Source organism: Coptis chinensis, chromosome 1, assembly GCF_015680905.1.
Source record: "Coptis chinensis isolate HL-2020 chromosome 1, ASM1568090v1, whole genome shotgun sequence".
Taxonomy (NCBI): Eukaryota; Viridiplantae; Streptophyta; class Magnoliopsida; order Ranunculales; family Ranunculaceae; genus Coptis; species Coptis chinensis.
In genome coordinates this window covers 7,540,890-7,567,210 of record NC_141456.1, presented here as the reverse complement: position 1 = coordinate 7,567,210, position 26,321 = coordinate 7,540,890, and the positions used below count along the sequence as shown (strand labels likewise).

The 26,321-nt window shown below is 38.9% G+C and overlaps 1 protein-coding gene across 2 annotated transcripts; it reads left to right on the top strand.

Annotated features, from left to right (window-relative positions):
* The first annotated feature begins 4,838 nt into the window (after positions 1 to 4,838).
* BIG (auxin transport protein (BIG)) lies at positions 4,839 to 26,215 on the top strand. 2 transcript variants are annotated; one of them, XR_015210791.1, is made up of 15 exons: positions 4,839 to 5,208; positions 5,295 to 5,401; positions 6,052 to 6,217; positions 6,314 to 12,417; positions 13,868 to 14,485; positions 14,579 to 14,759; positions 15,576 to 15,810; positions 15,899 to 20,452; positions 20,531 to 20,753; positions 20,994 to 21,392; positions 21,754 to 21,897; positions 22,150 to 23,175; positions 23,674 to 24,177; positions 24,944 to 25,049; positions 25,264 to 26,215. XR_015210791.1 is itself a non-coding variant. In XM_086588563.1 (14 exons), the coding sequence occupies exons 1-14, from the start codon at positions 4,956 to 4,958 to the stop codon at positions 26,086 to 26,088; spliced, it is 15,339 nt and encodes a 5,112-aa protein (XP_086444689.1). In that variant the 5' UTR covers positions 4,842 to 4,955; the 3' UTR covers positions 26,089 to 26,215. The 2 variants fall into 2 exon arrangements, 1 of the variants encoding a protein (XP_086444689.1); XM_086588563.1 differs by lacking the exon at positions 24,944 to 25,049 and having other exon boundaries at positions 4,842 to 5,208.
* The last annotated feature ends 106 nt before the right edge of the window (positions 26,216 to 26,321 follow it).

Genomic DNA, 26,321 nt, shown 5'->3' with positions numbered 1-26,321 from the left:
TTTATAGGTGAGTGATGCCTCTTCGAAACAACACAATGACTCTTGGGAAAAAATAAGCAATTATTTGAAAAGTCACATGTTTCGACTTTCGAAAGGACACACCATTTTGACATAAAATACTATTTTGAACCAGTGCTTATTTCAAAAAGTCACACCTTTTTGGCATGATGCACTGTTTCGAACTAGTGCACATTTCGAAAAGTTGCACCTTTCCGGCATAATGCACTGTTTCGAACCAGTGCACCATTTCGAAAAGGTTTTTCTCACTTTACGTACTGTTTCAAGAGAAACCCATTTCATCTCAATGTGGGATAACTTGGAAGACAAATTACTCATTCATATCTCAATGGGTTTGGGATAACCATTTTCTAAGACAAATTACTAGTATTCATATCTCAATGGGTTTGTGATAATCCATTTACATAATTAGTAGCGGGAACCTAGTAATCATACTTCAGCACCAGATAATATTATATACTCAGTAGTGGGAAATTCAGCACTACACTAACAACAGATTGTCTCAAAATACTATATCCGGTATATCAATCCCAAATCTTACCTTGAATTATTTAAAAATCTCAGGTGGTGCTGCTGCTGTACATGGCCATCTTGCTCCTGTTCTAGTTGTTGGCGGGTCTTACATCCATTGTTCATGGCCATATGAATTATGAATCCTTCAACTGTTTTAAGTGTTGTCAGCCATCTCGCAGTAGTTCAAGTTGTCGTGAGAATCACATCATTTGCACGTGACCATTATGCAAGTGTTCTAATTGTTGTTAGAAAAAGGAAATGAGAATTCTACCCTAACCTCCAAAGAACAAATATGTGCTAGAGTTATAACCATTTTAGTATTAGTTAAAGCAATCAACACAGTGCTCATATGATTAGAGAGTGGAAATATAATTGATAACCACAAAAGGTACGAAGAGAGGAGAATTGAAATATAGAAAAAGTTTTGGATTGAAATTTCTATGTAATCACATAAATAGTCGCTAATTATTTGGAATTAAATCAATTTGTAAATGAATGGAAATATAGGATTGCCTAAAGTATCTGACCTCGATCGAGTATGGAGAATTTCCTGCCACGTTACTCCATCTACTGTCACTCGAATTACTAAAAACAGAGCCCTAAGTTATCATCCGAATATGATTCAAAAACATATAAAAATATATATAAATTCATCAATAATAAAGTTCACTTTACATACCAACTATTCCTAGTGGGTGAGTACATGAAAAGTTAGAAACTTATTTGAGCCATAGATAGGGTAACTAACTCGTTTCTATTCAAAACTTCAAATTCCTCATGACCTACCTGGTCACACAATGTCCTTCACACACAAATTTGAGATTAAGCCCAATGACTAAACAAAGTAAAGCCAGATTTTACTATATGGAAACTCTCCCCTTTAAATACATACCCATAAATAAATTAAACTTCTTGTATGAACTAAAAATTTCATGATACCATGACAACGAAAAAGATTTTCGGTACTGGCGCGATTCCAAAGGATGTTGTTATACCTTGCGATGATGAATGTCTAGATACTAAACCTGCCAAACCTACAGGAAATGCCTAAGAAGGATTAATGACGACAAATAAACTGTGGAACCGAGACATTCCCAACATATATCGTTATCACCAAAGCATATATGCAGGGGCTTCTAACGATCTACTATCGATCGATTATCGATTTTCCGGGAAAAAAACGTTCTACTATCTATCTATCATGCTTGCAGCCACAATCTTAAATATTATCACATCATCGATGAACCAAGCAAAACAACTACCAATGAGAGAGAATCAATTATAACGCCAGAATCAATTAGAAATCACAATCCAACTTATTCTAGAATTTGTTTCGCACTCTTACACTCAAGTTAAAACTACCTACTTCTGTTCAACTGTCCTATCGAACCGAGACGTTCCCACTATCAATGAGGGAGAATGTAAGGGATTTTAATCAGTGATGCAAATATAAATATCAACCACAACACAATAGTTAGTTTTTCTATTAGCAGGAATCATAAATAGCCGATGTGTCGAGATAGAGAAAAAAAACCTTTCAGGTATAGGAAATAGGCGACAGGTAATACATCAGAGATAACTTGAGCTTCGTTAAAACCCTTGTAGTAAAAAAAAACTTGATTGCCAGTTCTTGTTTTTTTGGAGAAAAGAGAGTTTTGGTGAATTAAGAGTGATGAGGTTTTTTGTTTTTATAGGATTCGTAGTTTGGAGTCTACAGGTTTTTTTTAGAATCAAATTTTCTATTTGTATGATTTGTGGTTATATCGCGAAACGGTTTAAAGAGTTGGAGTGTAATTGGTTTGTTCTTAATATATGCATCTCGAGAACATCCTACATCCAATGAAATTTAGAGCAAGAATCAATTTGTAATAAATCAAAATATTGTATTGCTCTGTTATTAAGAATGTGTCCTTACTTAAAAATTGTGCTGACGTGGCCTCATGAAATCCCATATGAGCATTTTCGCCGCGAATCGGTTTAAAGAGTTGGCGTGTAATTGGTTTGTTCTTAATATATGCATCTCGAGAACATCCTACATCCAATGAAATTTAGATCAAGGATCAATTTGTAATAAATCAAAATATTGTACTGCTTAGTAATTAAGAATGCGTCCTTACTTAAAAATTGTGCTGACGTGGCCTTCTGAAATTCCATATGAGCATTTTCGCCCACTGTGCAATAATAGATTTAGATTAGAGGACTTTAACAGGAATAATGAATTGCAGCAGCTCAAATAATTTGTGATTGTGATGGAGAATAAAGTAATTTGTGATTGTGATTTGTTATTAGTGAGGAGGTGTTGGACAGTCTGGAGAAGGCTACGGAGAGAATCAAAGAGGGAAAAATAGGGGTTTCGAGTATGAATAATATGAAGGAACGAAGGGTTTTTCATAAAGATTGTTCCCTAATTTGAATCAGCTCACTCTTAACTTATTATTAACTATTAACGAACGAAGTTTATTGAAGAGTTTGGCCTCTCTTTTTCGGCGAACGAAGTTTATTGAAGAGTTTGGCCTTTTTTTCGGTAATTGTTTAGTTTTTTTTTTTTTTTTTTTTTTTTTTTTTTTGCAATAGGCAATATGCATAGGAAATTGAGTGTTAAAGGCATACACATTAATAAAAATTAGTGGAGAATACAATTTAATATGTGAAATCACGTCACTACACCTGTTGAAGAAGCTTGGAGCGTTTATTGAAGAGTTTGGCCTCGCTTTTTCGGCGAATGAAGTTTATTGAAGAGTTTGGCCTTTTTTTCCGGTAATTGTTTGGGTTTTTTTTTTGGCAATAGGCAATATGCATAGAAAATTAAGTGTTAAAGGCATACACATTAATAAAAATTAGTGGAGAATACAATTTAATGTGTGAAATTACGTCACTACACCTGTTGAAGAAGCTTGGAGCGTTTATTGAAGATTTTGGCCCCTCTTTTTCGGTGAACGAAGTTGATTGAAGAGTTTGACCTTTTTTTTTCATTAATTGTTTGGGGTTTTTTTTGCAATAGGCAATATGCAGAGAAGATTGAGTGTTAAAGGCATACACATTAATAAAAATTAGTGGAGAATACAATTTGATATGTGAAATCACGTCACTACACCTGTTGAAGAAGCTTGGAGTGGTGGAGAGAACTTGGAGCAATGAAGAAGAAGCACCCTTGTTGAGTTTCTAGTGGTGGAGTCTGCTATACGTTTGTTTCAAACCCTTCATTTTTTGTGAGGGTTTTTGAGGATTACGTTTTCATAAGTTTCAAACGAAGGGGTTTTTTTTTTTATGAGGGTCTTAGTTTCTTAATTAAAATCAACTGACTATTAACTCTTAACTCTTAATTGTATTATTAATCGTCAGATGTACTAAATATATAAAATTTTAGTTGTCGGAGGTAGGCTTTACACAAAGCGCTTAAAAACCAAACTGTTTTATTATTTAAATTATCCTTCTATATATATACTTCAATCGTTGATGTAACTTATTAGAACAGCATACCAACAGGATTATTGTCTATGAGTTTATTATTTCTAAAATATTTGTCTATTGATTTTGATTTTTAGACAAATGAAGGGAGACTCAGAGAAAATGTATGATTTGAATTTAGTTTTCTTTTGTAAAACAAATAATGACAACTAAAGGAAACTCATCGTCTATAAATCGAATACATCTCTATATATATAGGTGATGCTAAATCTTTTACTGATTTAAAAATCCTCACCCTGACCTAGTGCCGCAATAGTGATTTATATTAAAAAAAGTGTGACTCATGGTAATTTTTTTCGTGACTGTTTTGCCCCTGTAATTTTGTTATAACTACAAATTTACCCCTACACCCAAACCAAAATAAAAGAAGTAAATACTACATACAAATAGATTAAATAAGTAATTCAATTTTTAGTGATTATTTTATAGATAGCACCTGCATCAAACTAGTTAGATATATGCATCAAGTGCTTGATCAGCTCCTCAACGAATTGAGTAACTCGAGGGGAAAAAATTGCGTCGAAAATATTAGAGTAATCAACTTTTGGATAATGAAAAATTCGCAAAATTTTCAACTATGTTTCAGTTGGGAAAAGTCATATATCTTGTACATTTTGAAAAGAATCTCAATAGCCAATATGTATATTTGATCTCATTTTAGTTTCAAAATTACCTACAAATTTACATCTTTTCAAAACGAAAACAAGATTTATTACCCTTATGCCTTATGTAGTAAATGTGGTGTGAAAATGTTTGAAGATAATAATAACCCTTTTCATCTGAGAAATTTATTTATATATAAAAGAAAACGAATCACATAACAAAAAGTAAAAAAAAAACAAAGAAGATGCCGTGGAAAGAAAGCAAAAAAAAAAAAAGTGTCGTCCCACTCCACCGCCACATCTCTATAAATTCTGTAAACTAATTTCTATACTTGGATGCGAAGAAACTAGAGCATGGAAGAAATCAAGAAACTAGTAAATGTTCTAAACGAACAAATTAATAATAATAATAACAACAAAGACAAGAATTTCCCACGTTTTAATTCCTCATCAGTTAAATTAGGATTAGAAAAACTATACTCCATTCTCAAACAAGGTATTGATGATAATAATAAAAAGTTAGGTTTTGAGAGGTGGACTTCTTCACAGATTCATACTTTGCTTTTGATCATCAACTCTTTTCTATTTGTTACTCGATCTCTTACGTGTACGTAACTCTTTTTTTTTATTTCATTTTCATGATAATTTTTTTTAGTGTGATTGTATATATGATTTTGTTTTTGGTGGAAACAGTTGAGCAAACGGAGAAACTAGTTGTTGCGGTTGTGGACAAGTGTTTGGAGTTCTCGCTTTGTTTTTTGGAGAAATGGGATTTTGGTAGTGGTGATTTGAGTCTTCAGGTATCCACATTTCTCTTAGTAGGTTTACATATAAGGGTTGGTGAGTGAACTATGTATGGTTTAAAGGTAGGAATAGATAGTATTAGCGCCCTCTCACTTCCAATTTTCAGATAAAGCTTTATAATTCCACAAGAACATTTTTATCATAATATTTCTTCACCTGTAGGGGAATTTTGCAACTTAGAGTAAGAAACGTAGAGGGATTTTGCCATTTTCATTTTGGGGCTAACAGATTATTCATGGGATTGCTCCTCTGGCTTGGGTTTCTCCGGATTTGAAGTGAGCTTTATAAGTGTTGGTTTCTCCTTTGTGGGAGATCTTTGATTATGTTGCTTCCAATTTATAACGATTTTAATGCAACATTCTATAATATACAATTCCGGAGATTAAGATGGACAGTTATTTCGAATGTGTGCCTGATTTTTTGTATTATTTTTGTTGTGGTATCATTCAATCTAAAATAATGAGAATTGGTATGTTTTCTGGGATTTCCTAGTGACTGTTAGAGGGCCATGTAGTGATCAATGTGTACATATTGTTATTTCTTCAAGCGTATTCTAGGGTGTGATGTACTGTATATAAGTTACTGTCTTTTGAAGTCATATGAATAGTTCTTTATCATGCTGCTAATTTTTAGTGCTATTTTACAGAATGATGTATTACAACTACTGGAAATGGCATTGGTTGATGGAGTGGATAAATGCTTTGAGGCGTTAGAGCCATGTGTTGCAGATACTCTTGAAGAGTCATTGCCAACTGTATCATTTAAAACTGATGGCTTGGAGTTGGATAGCCACATTGAGTGCAGTCTCCAAGGTACTCGGACACAATTTAAATTACTTCACTTCATATGCTTCAGTTTAAATTTTAAAACTTCTGACTGACGTGGTTGTTGTGTTTCTCTTGAATCAGGCACTAAATGTTCGAGGGAAGACAAGTCAGTTGACCGGGTTTTGATGACTATCGCCTCTGAGTTTCTGCAACCTGATAGTCAGGCTACAACATTTAGTGAAGTTGCTTTTCGCCAAGATTCGAGTAATATGATTTCTCTTTCTCAACATTTGGCAGTGATTCACATGAGGTGCATACCACGCCTTGTAGTGTTGTGTAAAGAACTCTTTGCTTCACAAAAGTCATTAAACGATCAGACAGAGCGTGGGGATTATCGCATGAGATTGTCCTTTAGTTTAAGGATTTTAAAGTTTCTTGTGAATCTTACCAAGGACATCCCTTACTTTTCATGTGATTTTGAGCTGTTGCAAGCTGTTGCTTCCTGTGCTGATGCACTGCCTAGCTTGTTCAGAACTAACTTTGAGTTTGTTAACTATGATTCATCTTCCACTGAGAATGGCTTTGAGAGCCTTGTACTGTTCTTGTTGGAAGAGTTTCTTCAGTTGGTCCAAGTTATTTTCTATGACGGTAACATCTTGCAGAACATCCAGACATGTATTGTTGCTTCAATATTTGACATCTTGGATGCTAGTGTATGGAGGTACAATAGATCTGCTACAGACCTGAAGCCCCCCTTGGTTTATTTTCCTCAAAGTGTTATGTACCTATTGAAGCTCATTGAGGATGTCAGGAAGCGAAAATCTGAGCCTCTTATTTGGCAGGAGAAATTTGACAAGGGTCACGTTGATTCTATCACAGGTGCAGAGATTAGTTCTCCCTTGTGCTGCTGTGTTCGTGCTGAGAATGTTTCTTTACTTAAAAACTACTCATGGGAAGAGTTGTTGAGGATAATTTTCCCCTTATCAAAACAATGGGTCGATAACTTAATGCATCTCGTCTTTTTCCTTCATTCAGAAGGAGTGAAGTTAAAGCCTAAAATTGAGAGATCACAATCTATATCTGTTAAAAGTGGTGGCACCTCAGACTTGGATGGTGCTGTTAGCCATGAAGATGATGCTCTTTTTGGAAATCTTTTCTCTGAAGTTGGTCGCCCAGTTAGCTCTACAGATGAACCTGAGAAACCTCCCGTTTCTGTTAATTGTATTTCAAGTTATTGCCCTATGCCTATTCAAGCAGCATCTGAACTCCTGAGCTTCCTAAAATCTTGTATCTTCTCTCCAGAATGGAATTCTTACCTTTATGAAGAAGCATGTAAGAAACTGAATGCCGACCATATTGATTTCCTGCTCTCCATACTTCATTGTCAGACCTGTTTTTCTGAAGATAGGAGTTCGGAGAGTGTTGGAGCACTGCCTACACAGAAAAAGCAGCAGTTAAAGGATGTCTGTTTTGAGCTATTGCACGGTCTTCTCATTCACCATGCTTTTATTGACTCACTTGAAGAACACCTAGCCGGTCAAATTTTGAACGTGGAAGGTGGCATCTTTGTCTACAATGACCACACTCTTCCCCTTTTAGCTCATACTCTTATTTGCAGAGCGGGTTCGTCTGGTTGTCAGTTGAGAACCAAAGTTTTTATGGGATATGTGGAGTTTATCAATGAGAAGTTGAAAGATGTCAGTTTGAAGTGTCCTAGCATTAAAGAACTTCTCGGGATGCTACCTTCTATTTTTCACATGGAAATCCTTTTTATGGCATTTCATTTGTCTTCTGAGGTTGAAAAGAAAACTCTGGCAAATCTCATATTCTCTTGCATCAGAGAAACTAGTTCTCCTACAGAGGGTTTTAGTAGTTTGCAGCTGTCATGCTGGTGTTTACTACTTTCGAGGCTGGTTGTTGTACTACGCCATATGATGTTCTACCCATCTACTTGTCCGTCATGGTTACTCTTGGATATGAGAACAAGGTTGAGGCAAGGTCCATTTACCAGGTCATATCATCCTATAGATGTAAATGATCGTCTTTTATCTTGGATGTCTGTTGCAATAGAGAATTTAATGGGTGAATGGATCAAGGAAGAGCCTGTCATTAATAATTTGTTGCATCAACTGATTGATACTTCTACTGTGTGTGGTTCAGTTTGCACTGATCGCAAGGCCTTGGAGTCTTTATGTTTAAGCTGGGATGATATATATGCATCATTTTCATTGATTCTGGGGTTGTGGAGAGGTAAAGAAGCTGAAGCAGTGGAAGACCTCATACTTGAAAGATATATCTTTGTGCTTTGCTCAGACATTCCTATCATGAGCTCTACATCGCCGCTTCTTCCTTCTGGGAGTGACTTAAGGGGTCCGGGTTTTGACACATCGAACATGGAATGGTTCTTGCGCTTCAGCCATTTTTTAGTCAGCAACTCCAGTGTTGATATCGAGGATGTGAACCTCTTAGATGTCGTTGTTAGCATTTTAAGCAAACTGCACACTTCTCGTATGGCCGATAATGTTGAGAAACTGGGCTGGGATTTCTTAAGAGATGGAGCTTGCTTGTCTTTACTACTTTCCTTGCTTCATACTGGCTTAAGGGGATATTGTCCAGCTGATGCAACTCCTGATACAGAGACACTCTGGACTGGACATGCATTGAGGGAAAACAAATTTGCTTCTCTTGCTGAAAGAGTGGTTATTAAATTGTTTCAGGATGATCGTGTTGGTTGGCTCTTCAAGGTATTGTCTTCTTTGTTGAAAAGGTATTTGGAGGCTCTTCAACAAGCATTTGTTTACACCCTTGATCGTGTGGGATGTCGAGAAGATAGATTTTCATCTCTGTTGCTCATCAAACACTCTGAATTTCAGAAATGGAAACTTGATGAGCTTCTTGAGAAGAGTGGGTGTACTCCTTGTCAGCTGAATGCTATTTATGACCTGTTGTCGAAGTTGGATAGAATTGTTGATGGCAGGGTTTCAGGAAAGACGAATCAGTTTTTATTTTATTCTTTGCTGCATGGTTTCCCAGGTTATCCTAAAACTCCAAGTGGAGCTCTTCTTTCTTGCGTTCTCACGATCAGGGGTATAATGTGCACTCTGGATGAACTAGCAAAAATTAAAGATACAGGACGGAATCTCTGTGTAGAGCCTGAGGTGGTTCGCCAGCTTCTTGAGTCAGTGATGATCGTAAGGTCTGACCAGATCTTTCAGTGTATTCATGCAAGATGTGACACTATTTATCTTAGTTTGAGTATTCACCAGGAGGGCATGGACTTCAGAAATATGTTTGTGTTGAAACAAATGGAATGTTTCGTAAGTGATATCAATAAAAGAGGAACAACTGATAGTGACACCCATGAGTGGTTAATTGCAAGAGCTGTTGATGCGATGGAAGGGCTCATGAAGGACCCTTCTAAAGCTGGTGTTTGCAAATTTTATCTTGGATGTAATAAACACATGTGTGAAGAAATCAAGGAGCTTTATGACGGGCAATGCGTTAACCTTTCTGTCTTCATTGATGCTTTGGATGAATGTCATTCTGAGTCGGTCAATCTGAAGGTTCTCAACTTTTTCGTTGATCTTTTATCTGGTGAGCTCTGTCCTGGTCTCAAACAGGTGGTTCAGAAAAAGTTCCTGGGATTGGATTTACTGTATTTGTCTAAGTGGTTAGAAAGGAGGCTTTTAGGATGCTCAACTGAAGAGGTCACAACCATGAAAGCAAGTTCTGCTGTACTCAGGGAATCAACTATGAACTTTATTTTACGGCTCCTATGTCCACCTTCTGAAATGCAATCAAGAGACATCAACAATCATTTCATTCAAGCATTACTGATGTCTCTCGACCGTGCTTTTGCGTTTTATGATATCCATACAGCCAAAGCATACTTCCATTTTATAGTCCAACTTTCAAATGGCGAAGCTTCAATTAAACAACTTTTGGAAAGAAGTGTGAAACTAATGGAAAAACTGGCTGGTAATGAGGATACACTTTTAGGGCTAAAATTTCTCTTTGCCTTTCTTCTCTCTGTTCTGAACGATAGTGGGGCAAGTAAGACTGTCCTGGATGAATCTTCTTCCAAGAAGCATTTGCCAAGCAATGGGCTTGGGGTTGGATCTGTGGTTTCTAGGTCTGTAGGCTCAAGGAAAAATGCAGACACATTACTTATTTCTGGCAACCAGGAAACAGGTTCTGCATCCATGGATTGTGATGCAACTGACATAGATGAAGATGAAGATGATGGTACATCTGATGGTGATTTGGCTAGCATGGACAAGGATGAGGAAGAGGATAATAACAGTGAAAGGGTGCTTGCCTCCAAAGTTTGCACATTTACATCGAGTGGTAGCAATTTTATGGAACAGCATTGGTACTTTTGCTATACTTGTGATCTAACCGTCTCGAAAGGGTGTTGCTCTGTGTGTGCCAAGGTTTGTCACCGTGGTCACCGTGTTGTTTATTCTCGTTTGAGTCGCTTTTTTTGCGACTGTGGAGCTGGTGGTGTCAGAGGAAGTAGCTGTCAATGCTTGAAGCCTCGAAAGTTCAGTGGAAACGACAGCGCACCTGTTCGCAGTGCCAGTAATTTTTCCTCATTTCTGCCCGTACCAGAGGATGGAGTTCCGCTGCCTGATAGTGACTCAGATCTGGATGAGGACTTGTATGTGGACATTGATACTTCCTTTAAGATATCCATGTCAAGAGAGATACAGAATGAAGTAATGGTTGCACTTGAAGATCTTGATCTAGAGGGAAGAGTGCTTGAACTTTGTAATAGACTATTACCTGCTGTAATTAGTAGAAGGGACTCTTACCTCTCTAGAGATAACAAAGTGTTATTGGGTGAAGATAAGGTGCTTTCCTACAAAGCTGATCTTCTTCAATTAAAAAAGGCATACAAAAGTGGGTCACTGGACCTCAAGATAAAGTCGGATTATTCGAACTCTAGAGAACTTAAATCTCTTCTAGCTAGTGGATCTCTTGTCAAATCATTGCTCAGTGTGAGTACTCGAGGAAGACTTGCTGCTGGAGAGGGTGAAAAAGTTTCCATATTTGATGTTGGACAACTCATTGTACAACCCACTGTTACGCCTGTTACAGCAGATAAAAGTAATGTGAAGCCTCTTTCCAAAAATGTTGTGCGCTTTGAAATTGTACATCTTATATTCAACCCATTGGTAGAAAGTTATCTTGCTGTAGCAGGCTATGAGGAATGCCAAATCCTTACTGTCAATCATCGTGGTGAAGTGACAGACCGTCTTGCCATTGAACTTGCTCTGCAAGGCGCCTATATTCGACGAATCGATTGGGTTCCGGGTTCTCAGGTTCAGCTAATGGTGGTCACAAATATGTTTGTCAAGATATATGATTTATCCCAGGATAGCATCAGTCCCATGCATTACTTTACATTGCCTGATGATCTCATTGTGGACGCAGCACTTGTTGTGGCTCCCCATAGGAAAATGTATCTTCTTGTTCTATCAGACCTGGGATGCTTATACAGGTTAGAATTGTCCGTGGACGGTGATGTTGGGGCCAAACCTTTAAAAGAAGTCATTCATGTTCCCTGTAAAGACAAGCAGTCAAAAGGCTTGTCTTTGTACTTCTCATCCGCTTATAGATTACTCTTTTTATCATATCAAGATGGAACTACTTGCATGGGAAGATTGGATCCCAATGCAACAAACGTAACCGAGATATCTGCTATCTCTGAAGATGAACAAGATTCTAAGCTGAGACCCGCCGGACTTCACCATTGGAAAGAGTTACTTTCTGGTGGTGGGCTATTTGTTTGTTCCTCAAGTTGCAAGTCAAATGCTGTACTTGCCATATCGATGAACTCTCATGATTTATTGGCACAGAACATGCGGCATACAGCAGGCTCGGCCTTGCCTTTAGTTGGAATAACTGCCTACAGGCCTTTGTCCAAGGATAAAACACATTACCTTGTTTTACATGATGATGGCAGTCTTCAAATATTTACACATGTAGCTGTGGGGGTTGATGCTGCAGCAAGTCTGACTTCAGGCCAAACTAAGAAGTTGGGTTCTGGTATTCTTACCAATAAAGCTTATGCTGGTTCAAATCCAGAGTTTCCACTTGATTTTTTTGAGAAGACAGTTTGCATAACAGCGGATGTGAAACTGAGCGGTGATGCCATCAGAAACAGTGATTCTGAGGGAACTAAACAAAGCTTAGCATCTGATGACGGGTTTCTGGAAAGCCCCAGCACTGCTGGATTCAAGGTATATATTACTTCCAAAACATGGTTCCTCAGCGATTATCTTTACTTTTAATTTATTGTTGCTTGCCCCAACCTGCCCAATTTATTTTCATTTTTGTTGTTCAATTGGATATATATTCCTCTCGATCTTAAAGTTCAATGCTCAGTTATGTCCAGTCACCACCCACTTGTTTGATAATCTCCTCTCTCTGGTTACATCATATGTTTGAGTATACTCTCCTTATGTTATGTGAGCGCTTTGTTCTTTAATTGAAATCATAGTTGAAAATCTTGAATTGGCCCAAAAAATGAATTTTTGCCCAAAATATATAATTGGAATATGTCGGTACATGCAAAAAACTCCATTATTGAAATCTCCGGTATGTCTTGTACTGTTACTCTTAAATACCGACGTATTTCGTGTACTTCTGTAAAATCTCGCAATTTTTATTTTAATTTAGTTTTTTTTTTCTATTCTTGAAACACGGGAAATGCTAATTCTCTTTCCAACTTGGCGGTTGTTTATTGTTTCTTTGGCTAGAAGTCCTCTATGGGACAGAATTTCTGGTCGGTCAGTGGACCTTAACCTTATAGGTGATAACTGATAAATGGTTGCATTTCGTGCATATGGTGTTTTCACTTTTGTTTTTACCAATGCAATAAACAATAAAAAGGGAATTGGCATAACAAATTCAGACTGTACTAAAAATACTTTGGTTTTTTGGGGGTCTCTTGGTGTTGAGATATGTAGTCCCCTCACGGGACAATATTAGTTTGCATTATAACGTATAAGATCCTGGTCTGCTCATTGTCAATTGGTTTTGAGTTGGACACCCGAAAGTTTTGATGGTATCAGAGCTGGTTACTTTGTCTGGCTCAACAGCCTACATGCTCTACATCACCCAATAAAATTAGTCTGCTTGTTTGGCTCAAGTTACACCACACGTGAAGATGTGTGTTGAGATATACTACCCCACATTGGACAATTAAAGCCTTGTTTTTTCCTATTCAGTATATAACATCCTTCGTACACTCTACTCATTCCCAGTTGGTTTTGAATTGAATTTCCCATCTTAAGATTTGGTTTATCTTTACTAATCTATTTTTGTTACCAGTGTGGGTGCTGTTAGAGTGTTAGATGCACTTATCATTCTTTGCCCACCAAGTTTCTGGTCTGAGGACTCGAGGTTACATTGCTAGTTTTTTTGTTCGTTGTCAAACTCCAAGCTTGTGGTTTTTTGTCTGCTAACTCAAGCATCTGTAGTATGTCAATTGTGTTCTTAAGAGTATCTGTAGTATGTCATAGTATTATTATTATTACTTTTACTTTTACTTTAATTATTATTATGATAGTGATAGTGATAGTGATAGTGATAGTGATAGTGATAGTGATGATGATGATGATGATTATTGTTGTTGTTGTTGTTGGGGATCATATTAATCTATGTTTTGCTTTTGCCTGTTTACCACAGATAAATGTGTCCAATTCAAATCCTGATATTGTTATGGTTGGGTTTCGGTTGCATGTGGGCAATACATCTGCAAACCACATACCTTCTCAAATTACCATTTTTCAAAGAGTAATTAAGCTTGATGAAGGCATGCGATCTTGGTATGATATACCATTTACCATTGCCGAGTCTCTCCTTGCAGATGAAGAATTTACAATCTGTGTTGGTCCCACTTTCAGTGGGTCTACTCTGCCTAGAATAGATTCTATGGAAGTATATGGTCGAGCGAAGGATGAATTTGGTTGGAAGGAGAAAATGGACACTCTGCTGGATATGGAAGCACATTTACTGGGATCTAATTCGGGGGTTGCGAGAGGTGGGAAGAAGTGTCGTTCCTTGCAGTCTGGTCCAATTCAGGAGCAGGTGATAGCAGATGGACTCAAGCTTCTATCTAGGTTTTTTTCATTGTGCAGATCGCCAGGATGTTCAGAAGTTGAAGAAGTGAAGTCGGAGTTGAATAAACTCAAATGCAACCAGTTATTGCAAACTATACTTGAAAGTGACAGGGAACCATTGTTGCAGTCTGCTGCATCTCATGTTCTTCAGGCAGTATTCCCTAAAAGAGAGATTTACTATCAGGTATTCGCCTTGTTATCAATGGCATTGGTTCTTTGCTCTTAGGATGTCTATCTGTTGTACTTCAGAACTAATTCAGATGTTTTCCCTTGTCAGGTAAAGGATACCATGCGCCTTCTGGGGATTGTAAAATCATCACCTGTGCTTGCTTCTAGGCTGGGAGTCGGTGGTTCCACAGCAGGTTGGGTGATTGAAGAGTTTACAGCTCAGATGCGTGCAGTGTCAAAAATTGCATTGCACCGTAGATCGAATTTGTCCACCTTTCTGGAAACCAATGGTATGTATCACCAACTTTAGCTTGTTCTTTGTTTTGGCCGACTTCTTACATTTTGCTATGAGAAATTTTAGCTATATGGATTTGATGCTGTTGTGGAATTTTGTTCATTGTTATTTTAGTTTCAAATTTGGTAAATTTCGCAGTACATTAGTAATGATAAAATTTATTGGAAGCATAAGGTGACATAAAATCCAAATTCAGCATTACTAACATAGTATCCACATCTCTTATATCAACCTTCTAGAAGATGTAAATAGAGTCCATATGCATGCACATTGTGCAACCTTAAGTGGCTAGTGAAAGCGAAGTGGGTGAGGGAGTTGGATTTGAGCAGCATCAAGTTAGAATCATCACTTGTCATGTCATGTGATGTGAATTCCATGTAGAGCAGAGATCAATTTCACTTCTCATATACCCTTAGCGTAGTTAACCACAATTTTTTACTTCTATATGTATCTTGAAAAGATGACACAGTCTGACACTTAACTGAGCTCTTCTTTAGTTGAAATGTTAACGGCATGAAAAAGTGAACTCGGTTGTTCAGGGAAAAAAAGGGAACTCTGATAATCTTGATTGAATTTATCTTGCTTAATTGATTAACTGGGATGGGACCTCCTCTGTCCATGAACAGCTGCCAGTTATTTGATTATTCTATTTCTTCATTTTATTCAGTGTTCGAACATTCATCTTTGAAATGTTTTGGGGCATATTACTTTATTACCGCATTCATTCGGCAGGGTATTGCATAGCACAGCGAGAATGATTGATATATTATTCTTCTCATATTGCATCATTTTTTATCTCGTTAAATTGTAGGCTCCGAAGTAGTGGACGGCCTGATGCAAGTTCTCTGGGGAATTTTGGATATAGAGCAACCAGACACACAAACTATAAACAACATCGTCATACCCTCTGTGGAGCTCATCTATAGTTATGCAGAATGCTTAACTTTACATGCTGACGATGCTGGAAGGCAGTCTGTTGCACCCGCAGTTGCATTACTCAAAAAACTACTTTTTGCTCCCTATGAAGCTGTGCAGACGTCCAGCAGGTTTTTGTCGCTCCTTTAATCTACTTCTGTTCGCGGATGTTATTTATTTATGTTTTTGTCTGTGATACTAACTTATATCTTCTCTCAGCTTAGCAATATCTTCAAGACTCCTCCAGGTCCCCTTTCCAAAACAGACCATGTTGGTGACAGATGATATAGCAGAAAATGTGGTATCTACACCTGCACCCACTGATATCGCGAACACAACAGGTGGAATCACCCAGGTCATGATTGAAGAAGACTCTGCAACATCATCTGTTCAGTATTGTTGTGATGGTTGCTCCACAGTTCCCATACTTAGACGGCGGTGGCATTGTACTGTGTGTCCAGATTTTGATTTATGTGAGGCATGTTACGAAGTACTGGATGCAGATCGGCTTCCTCCTCCACATTCGAGAGACCACCCAATGTCTGCGATTCTCATTGAAATGGAATCCTTAGGTGGAGACGGAAATGAAATTCATTTCTCAATGGACGATTTAGGTGATGGAAATTTGTTACCGGTTGCTGCTGATGCCAGCATTCAGAATTCTCCTCCGTCGGTCCATTTGTTGGAACCAAATGAAGCTGGGGATTTCTCAGCTCCGGTTAATGATCAAAGAATAGTTTCAATATCTGCTTCCAAACGAGCTGTAAACTCTTTGCTTCTTCGTGAGCTGGTGGAACAACTAAAAGGGTGGATGGAGATGACCTCCGGTGTCCGGGCTATACCTATCATGCAACTTTTCTACAGATTGTCATCTGCAGTTGGTGGACCATTTATGGATAGCTCAAAACCTGAAAACCTGGATTTGGAGAAATTCATTAAATGGTTTCTGGATGAGATAAACACGCATAAATCTTTTGTATCCAAAACCCGTTCTTCTTTTGGAGAAGTTGTTATCCTGGTCTTCATGTTCTTCACTTTGATGCTCCGAAACTGGAATCAACCTGGCAGTGATAGCTCTTTACCAAAATCAAGTGGGGCTGCAGATACTCAAGACAAAAATGTGCAGATTTCGACAGCTTCAACTGTAACTCCATCTACTGTCGATGACGGGGAGAAAAATGAGTTTGCTTCCCAGTTGCTTCGAGCCTGCTGCTGTCTGAGGCAGCAGGCTTTTGTTAATTACCTGATGGACATTTTACAACAGCTGGTGCATGTATTCAAGTCTTCTACTGTGAGTTTTGATGCTGGTAATCCTAGTTCTGGATGTGGAGCTCTATTAACAGTGCGGAGAGAGTTACCTGCTGGAAATTATTCTCCATTCTTCTCAGATTCTTATGCAAAATCTCACCGTGCAGATATATTCACCGACTACCATAGACTACTATTAGAGAACACTTTCCGTTTGGTCTACAGCTTGGTTCGTCCTGAAAAGCACGACAAGTCTGGTGAGAAGGATAAAGCTTACAGGACTTCTTCCAACAAGGAATTGAAGCTAGAGGGGTATCAGGATGTTCTCTGCAGCTATATCAACAACCCACACACTACATTTGTAAGGAGGTATGCGAGAAGACTTTTTCTTCATTTATGTGGGAGCAAAACTCATTACTATAATGTCAGGGACTCTTGGCAATTGTCAAGTGAAGTTAAGAAGCTCTACAAACTTGTAAATAAATCTGGTGGGTTTAAAAACCCTGCTCCTTATGAGAGAAGTGTTAAATTGGTGAAGTGCTTGTCTGCTATAACAGAAGTAGCAGCTGCCAGACCTCGGAATTGGCAAAAATACTGCTCAAAACATGGAGATGTGATTTCCTTTTTGGTGGATGGAATTTTTCATTTTGGTGAAGAGTCTGTCATTCATACACTTAAACTTTTGAACTTGGCTTTTTACACGGGAAGGGAAATGACCCATTCCGTTCAGAAAGCTGAAACTGGAGATACTGGGACACGTTCAAACAAATCAGGTACACAGTCTTCTGATCAAAAAAAGAACAAGAAAAATGATGATGGAGCTGAGAGTCTGGAGAAGTCTTATGTGGATATGGAGCAGGCTGTTGAAATCTTCAATGACAAGGATGGTAATATTTTGAGGCAGTTTATTGATTGCTTTTTACTAGAGTGGAACTCAACCTCCGTTCGTGTTGAAGCCAAGTGTGTTCTTTATGGCATATGGCATCACTCAAGACTTCCTTTCAGGGAAAGTATGTTTGTAAGTCTCCTACAGAAAGTCCAATACCTGCCTTCTTATGGACAGAACATTGTTGAATACACAGAGCTAGTTACCTGGGTACTGGGGAAGGTGAAAGATGCTAGTTCTATGCAGCAAGATACTGAGCTTGTCTCTCGGTGCTTGAATCCTGATGTTATGAAGTGCATTTTTGAGACATTGCATTCACAGAACGAGCTTTTGGCTAACCATCCTAATTCACGCATATATAATACCTTGAGTGGTCTGGTGGAATTTGATGGATACTATCTTGAAAGTGAACCTTGTGTAGCCTGTAGCTGCCCAGAAGTGCCATACAGCAGGATGAAGCTTGAAACTTTGAAGTCCGAAACAAAGTTTACTGATAACCGTATTATTGTGAAATGCACTGGAAGCTACACCATTCAGACTGTGACTATGAATGTTCATGATGCTCGTAAATCGAAATCTGTGAAAATTTTGAATCTGTATTACAATAATAGACCTGTGGCTGATTTGTCGGAGTTGAAGAATAATTGGTCCTTGTGGAAGCGTGCCAAGAGCTGTCATCTTGCTTTTAACCAAACAGAGCTCAAAGTGGAATTTCCTATCCCAATAACTGCTTGTAACTTCATGATTGAGCTTGACTCTTTTTATGAGAATCTTCAAGCTTCCTCCCTCGAGTCTTTGCAGTGCCCTCGTTGCAGCCGTTCTGTCACCGATAAGCATGGTATTTGTAACAATTGCCATGAAAACGCATATCAGTGCAGACAGTGCCGCAATATAAATTATGAGAATTTGGACTCTTTCCTTTGCAATGAATGCGGTTACAGCAAATATGGCCGTTATGAATTTAATTTTATGGCGAAGCCTAGTTTCTCGTTTGACACCATGGAGAATGATGAAGACATGAAGAAAGGATTAACAGCTATTGAGTCTGAATCAGAAAATGCTCATAGGAGATATCAACAACTTTTGGGCTTTAAAAAACCGTTACTTAAGCTTGTCTCCAGCATTGGTGAGAATGAAATAGACTCTCAACAAAAAGACTCTGTCCAGCAAATGATGGTCTCTTTGCCCGGACCTTCTTGCAAGATAAATCGCAAAGTCGCTCTTCTTGGTGTCTTATATGGAGAGAAGTGCAAATCTGCTTTTGATTCTGTCAGCAAAAGCGTCCAAACTCTACAGGGGCTTCGTCGGGTGTTGATGAGCTATCTGCATCAGAAACATTCTGATAACACAGTGGCTTCTGCAAGATTTGCTGTTCCCAGATCACCAAATAATTGCTATGGCTGTGCCATTACATTTGTCACACAGTGTCTGGAGCTGTTACAGGTGTTATCGAAACACCCAAATTGTAAGAAACAGCTTGTTGCTGCTGGCATCTTGTCCGAGTTGTTTGAAAATAATATTCACCAGGGTCCTAAAAGTGCTCGTGTTCAAGCTAGAGCTGTTCTTTGTGCTTTCTCCGAAGGTGATTTGAATGCAGTGACAGAACTGAACAATTTGATACAGAAGAAAGTCATGTATTGTCTCGAACACCACCGTTCCATGGATATTGCACTTGCCACTCGTGAGGAATTACTGTTGCTTTCCGAGACATGTTCTGTAGCAGACGAGTTTTGGGAGTCGCGGTTGCGTGTTGCTTTCCAGTTATTGTTTTCTTCAATTAAGTTGGGTGTTAAACATCCCGCTATATCAGAACATGTCATTCTTCCCTGTCTGAGGATTGTATCCCAGGCATGTACGCCTCCAAAACCTGATACAGAAGACAAAGATCAGGCAATAGGAAAGCCTGCCCCTCTTCCACAAAAGGATGACAAAAACATAAATTCAGCAACGTCTTTGAGTGCCCATGTCACGGGGAGTAAGCCCACATTGGATGTATTGGAGAAACATTGGGATGGATCTCAGAAGGCTCCGGATATCCAACTGCTTAGTTATTCGGAGTGGGAGAAGGGAGCTTCATACCTTGATTTTGTTAGGAGACGGTACAAAGTGTCTCAGACAACTAAAGGTTCTGGTCAGAGGTCACGGCCACAGAGATCTGATTACCTAGCTCTCAAGTATGCTCTTAGATGGAAGCGACTTGCTTGTCGAAGGACAGCGAAGAGTGACTTATCGGCGTTTGAAGTTGGGTCGTGGGTATCAGAATTGGCATTAAGTGCTTGTTCTCAGTCGATAAGGTCAGAAATTTGCACACTAATTAGTTTGCTTTGTTCACAAAATTCATCAAGACGGTTCCGACTGTTGAACTTACTCATGGCCTTGCTACCTGCCACTCTGCCTGCCGGAGAAAGTGCAGCGGAATATTTTGAATTGCTCTTCAAGATGATAGAGTCTGAAGATGCTCGATTGTTCTTGACTGCAAGGGGATGCCTACGTACACTATGCAGGTTGATAACCCAAGAGGTGGGTAATATTGAATCCCAAGAGAGGAGCCTCCATATCGACATATCACAGGGATTTATTCTACATAAACTTATAGAGCTCCTCAGCAAATTTCTTGAGATTCCTAATATTCGTTCAAGGTAAGCACACTTCTCTGCTTGTGCTTATTACTCTCTTTCCATCCTCATTTTAAGCTAATATCTTTTTTTGGATACCAGATTTATGCATGTTGACTTGCTTTCTGAAGTCCTTGAGGCACTTCTTGTCATTCGTGGCCTAATAGTGCAGAAGACAAAGCTAATTAGTGATTGCAATAAGCTTCTAAAAGATCTTCTTGACGGTCTTCTGCTTGAGAGCAGTGAAAATAAACAGCAATTCATTCGGGCATGCGTCTCTGGTTTGCAAATCCACGGGGAGGAGAGGAAAGGGCGAACATCTCTGGTATGGGAGTGCACATTGTATATAATTAAGCAACATTATGTTTCTGATCTTGTTTTATTGCTCAACTTTTCATCAGTATTCTCTTTTGAATTTGATCGTCTTTTTAGCTCTTTTAGTAGTATTTTTGGTTAAAGTGAAATGCTACCGTCACTTTTATTTCTGTTGGTCAAGGTAACTGAAAGTATATTTGTTCTGATCATATTATTCCTTCCTAATCAGGGTTTTCTATCTTTTATGTAGTTCATTTTGGAGCAACTCTGCAATATGATCTGCCCATCAAAGCCAGAGTCTGTTTATCTCTTGGTTCTGAATAAAGCACACACCCAAGAAGAGTTCATTAGGGGATCAATGACAAAAAATCCGTACTCTAGTGCTGAGATTGGTCCATTGATGCGAGATGTTAAAAACAAGATTTGCCATCAGTTAGATTTATTAGGACTTCTTGAGGATGATTACGGAATGGAATTGCTTGTAGCTGGCAATATAATTTCTCTTGATTTGAGCATCTCTCAAGTTTATGAGCTAGTCTGGAAGAAGTCAAATAACCAATCCCCTAGTACCACTGTGAATTCTACCTTGATATCTTCAAATTCATTTACAAGAGACTGCCCACCAATGACAGTAACTTACAGGCTTCAGGTTTGTTAACCATCCCTGTGTTATATAGAGAATATCTTTTACAGTTGCGTTCTTATCAGTGGAAAAGGGCAACATGAGCCACATAATTTTTTTTTTTTTTTTCTTGTTTTCATTGGAATAAGGTTGAGTTTGTTATTGATGTATACCTCCATGTTAAGGTGATTTACATTAATTTGAGAAAACAGTTGATTTACAGTAATATTAAGATACATTAAGAAGGTAAGAAGTAACACAGTTAGCCCAAACGTTGTAGTATCACCTAAATTACGCATTCGTTAAAGACATGCTTTGGAATCTTCGTTTCATCTGCTTCTGCCTTTACTTCCTTATTGAAGCCTTGTGACACTTAACATATGTCCAGGGATTAGATGGTGAAGCTACTGAACCCATGATTAAAGAATTAGAGGAAGACAGGGAGGAAACACAGGATCCAGAGGTTGAATTTGCAATAGCAGGGGCTGTTCGGGAGTATGGAGGACTGGAGATCATTTTGAGCATGATTCAGGTTTGGAGCACACCTCATTACATCAGATTCACATTTTTTTTTTTTTTTAAAGTATATTTCTGTCCAATTTATGGAAATGGTTTAATGATGGGTACCTCACCCATATGACGAAATACAAGTTTTTTTATCTTGAAAAGATGTGACATTGCACCTATAGCAAATCCCCCCCCCTCTCTTAATTTGAGTTATTAGTTTTCTTGTCAAGAGAGTTTTTGCCATGTTATGTTCTGACTTTTGCACATATACTGACAGCATTTACGTGATGAGGAGTTGAGGTCAAACCAGGAAGAGTTGGTTTCGGTGCTGAATCTTCTCATGTATTGCTGCAAAATAAAAGAGAATAGAAGGGCCTTGCTGCGACTCGGAGCTCTTGGTCTTCTTCTCGAAACAGCGAGGCGTGCCTTTTCAGTTGAGGCAATGGAACCTGCCGAAGGAATACTTCTGATTGTTGAGAGTTTGACCATGGAGGCAAATGAGAGTGATATTAGCATTACTCAAAGTGTTCTCACAGTCACTAGTGAAGAAAGTGGTGCTGGCGAACAAGCCAAGAAAATTGTGCTCATGTTTCTGGAAAGATTGTGCCATCCTTCAGCCCTTAAGAAATCCAACAAGCAACAGAGGAACACTGAAATGGTTGCAAGAATCTTGCCTTACTTGACATATGGGGAACCAGCAGCAATGGAAGCACTAATTCAGCACTTTGATCCTTATCTTCAAGACTGGGGTGAATTTGACCAGCTGCAAACACAGCAGCAGGACAATCCAAAGGACGAAACCGTCGGTCAACAGGCAGCCAAGCAGAGATTTTCACTGGAGAACTTTGTTAGAGTCTCCGAGTCGCTTAAAACAAGTTCGTTTGGTGAAAGATTGAAGGATATTATCTTAGAGAAGGGTATCACTGGTGTTGCTGTTAGACACTTGAGTGAGAGCTTTGGTTCTTCCGGTCAAGCTGGCTTTAAATCAAATGCAGAATGGACCCTTGGTCTTAGATTGCCTTCCGTCCCACTGATCTTGTCCTTACTGCGGGGACTGTCGAAGGGGCATTTGGGTACCCAAATGTGTATTTATGAAGGAGGGATTTTACCATTGCTTCATGCCTTGGAGGGGGTTTCTGGGGAAAATGAGATCGGTGCGAGAGCTGAAAACTTATTAGACACACTCGCTGATAAGGAGGGCAAAGGAGACGGGTTCCTAGGGGAGAAGGTATGCGAATTGCGTCATGCCACCAGGGATGAAATGCGACGTCGAGCTTTGAGAAAAAGAGAAGAATTGCTTCAGGTAATCTAATTTGAGTCTTTTTGCTTCTTAGAAATGTCCACATTTAATTCGTTACTCCTAAAATTTGTTTTAGTTGCCCATATAAAGTTGAGAATTTTTTTTGAGAATTATTAAAACTTCCCAAAAACAGAACCAGTGATGTTTTAGACCCGTTTCGTTTCTGGTTCAACTGATATACTTTGGGTGTTAGCTTTTATGATCTTTGGTCAGTTTAATTCTTGCGGAGGAGGATACTTGGGGGAGTCAAATTGCAATTGATAGATAGTTTCTCAGCCATCCAGCATAACTGACCGATTTTTCATTTAGGAATTGGAAAAAAACAAACTCGTAAAAACAGCCGGACTGCAGAAGCATAGACTAAGTTGTGGCCTTAGATACCCAGAAATTTTTACTGTTATAGGAGCCTGTAATGAAACCTGATGAGACTCTTCTATGGACTCATATCTCTTACTTTCTTAGCTGAAAGTCATTAATGTATCTTTTCTTTGTATGGATCAGGGTCTTGGAATGCGTCGCGAACTTGCTTCTGATGGTGGGGAGCGAATTGTCGTTGCTCATCCAATTATTGAAGGCTTAGAAGATGTAGAGGAGGAAGAAGATGGGTTAGCTTGCATGGTGTGCCGTGAGGGCTACAGTTTAAGGCCAAATGATATGTTGGGCGTTTACTCCTACAGTAAGCGCGTAAACTTAGGTGCTGGAACTTCTGGGAGTTCACGTGGTGAGTGTGTATATACAACCGTCAGCCATTTCAACATCATTCACTTCCAGTGCCATCAGGAGGCCAAGCGAGCTGATGCCGCTCTTAAGAATCCAAAGAAAGAGTGGGAGGGTGCAACACTCAGAAACAATGAGACCCTTTGCAATTGCATGTTCCCTTTAAAAGGCCCATTTGTTCCATTGGCACAGTATGCACGCTTTGTTGACCAGTACTGGGACAACCTCAATGTGCTTGGACGTGCGGATGGAAGCCGTCTTCGGCTGTTGACTTATGACATTGTCCTGGTATGGATAACATCTCTACTTATCTATTTTTTTTTTTTTTTTAAAGATGGTCAGTGTTCCATGTTTTGAGAGTGATAAGATGATCCCAGCCTAAACTTGTTTGACTGTAAACATTCTATAATGGAAGAAAGTTTAGTCAAAGAGATAGGTTGGGGGTACCCTATCATTTATGAGTGACAGAATGGGTTCTTTGGTGATCTTGTCTGATAGAAAGCAAAATATTGGACATGGTTCGGGATGGGATGTGTCGATAAAATGTAGTGAGACGATTATGGTTATGTGTTGAGAGAAAGCCTTGTCTAGCTGATGGTGTGTAGGTTGCAAAAATTAATCAAAATTTTGCTGCTAGTTAGTTGTTGCTGAGTTTTGATGGATTATCCCTCGTCATCTCAGCAATTACATTTGGGTCCATATAGAAACAGGCACGTCACAATGTACTCTCTTAGCACAGGTACCCAGAATCTGTCCTGCAACATTTTACTCAATCAGGCCTTGCATGCTGAAGTTTCAGAAGTCTTTAGCTTGTTAATCATGTGAAAATGTATGAGTAATATGATGGCCTGTAGGCTTATGTGATCTTCTTACAGCCGCATGTGAATTTTTTTTGTGTGGTGCTGTGGATCACCATAGCCACATGAATTATCTATTGGCAGTGCTAACTTGGAGCACTATTGAAAGATTGGTTATGACATTGTGGATTATGATTTATTGATAACTTTTTAGAATTCCCTTATTTGTTTCATCTCTCCATCATAATTGTTTACAGCTTGCGACACTCTTTCCAAAATGAGCTTATGCTAATTAAACTCGTGGAGTACAAAAGCAAGGACCTCACACAGACTTGCAGCCTTTTGACATTTTACGGGCCAGCAGTGAACTATCTACTTTTTTTTTATCTCATTTAAATCTTTAATATATCTGATACAAATCTGTTGAGGAGCTCAAAATGATTTTCCAGCTCTCTGAAAAATAAAGCTGTTTATCTTTGTCAGCATATATTTTGTTCTCGAACTTAAGAATCTCATTTCATCGTGCGGACTAAGGAAAGTTCTCTGGTCTCATTTACCTGTGCTTATCTGTATGCAGATGCTAGCAAGATTTGCAACAGGAGCTTCATTCAGCTCAGACAGCAAGGGTGGGGGGAAAGAGAGCAACTCTCGCTTTCTCCCTTTTATGATGCAGATGGCCCGTTACCTTATTGATCAAGGAAGCTCAAACCAGAGACAGTCTATGGGCAAGGCTGTGTCATCCTATCTAACCACCTCTGCAACAGATACGAAGTCATCAACATCTCCTGGGCTTCGTCCATCGTCTGGTACTGAAGAGACTGTCCAATTTATGATGGTGAACTCCCTCCTCTCTGAATCCTATGAATCCTGGTTGACCCACCGCCAAGCCTTCTTGCAGCGTGGAATATACCATGCATACATGCAACACACGCATGGACGTTCCATGCTCCGTCTCTCCTCTGATTCAACACCTGCAGTAAAATCAGAATCTGGGATTACTGATTTACCCAGCGGAGAAGATGAAGGCAACAACCTGTTCTCCATTATTCAACCGATGCTTGTGTACACTGGATTGATCCAGCAGCTTCAGCAATATTTCAAGCTTGGCAAGTCTGGCAATGCAGCTGCCACAAAAGCAGAGGGAGTGTCTACAGTATCAGAGGGAAGTGATGGTAGTACTGGTTTGGAGGGGTGGGAGTTGATCATGAAAGATAAACTTGTTAATGTGAAGGAGATGCTGGGTTTCTCAAAGGAGCTACTGTCCTGGCTCGAGGATATTACATCAGCTATGGATTTACAAGAAGCATTTGATGTCATGGGGGCATTACCTGACGTGCTTTCCGGCGGGTTTTCTCGGTGTGAAGATTTTGTTCAAGCGGCAATTCAAGCTGGAAAAAGCTGAAGATGATAGAAAATTTGGGATAAAGCCTAGATATATGTTGTTGCTATATTCTAATGTAATGTTATCAACCTCCTCAACTTGCATATTTTTGAAATGAAAATCTTGGCTGTCCGGTTGTCCCTTTTCAGTTTGCATGCGAGTCTTCATTGTTACCACTCACCACGTAAATGACTATGTGAGCTGTATATGCCACTTCATTGCCGATTTGTATAATTACAAGATGATCTCAATCA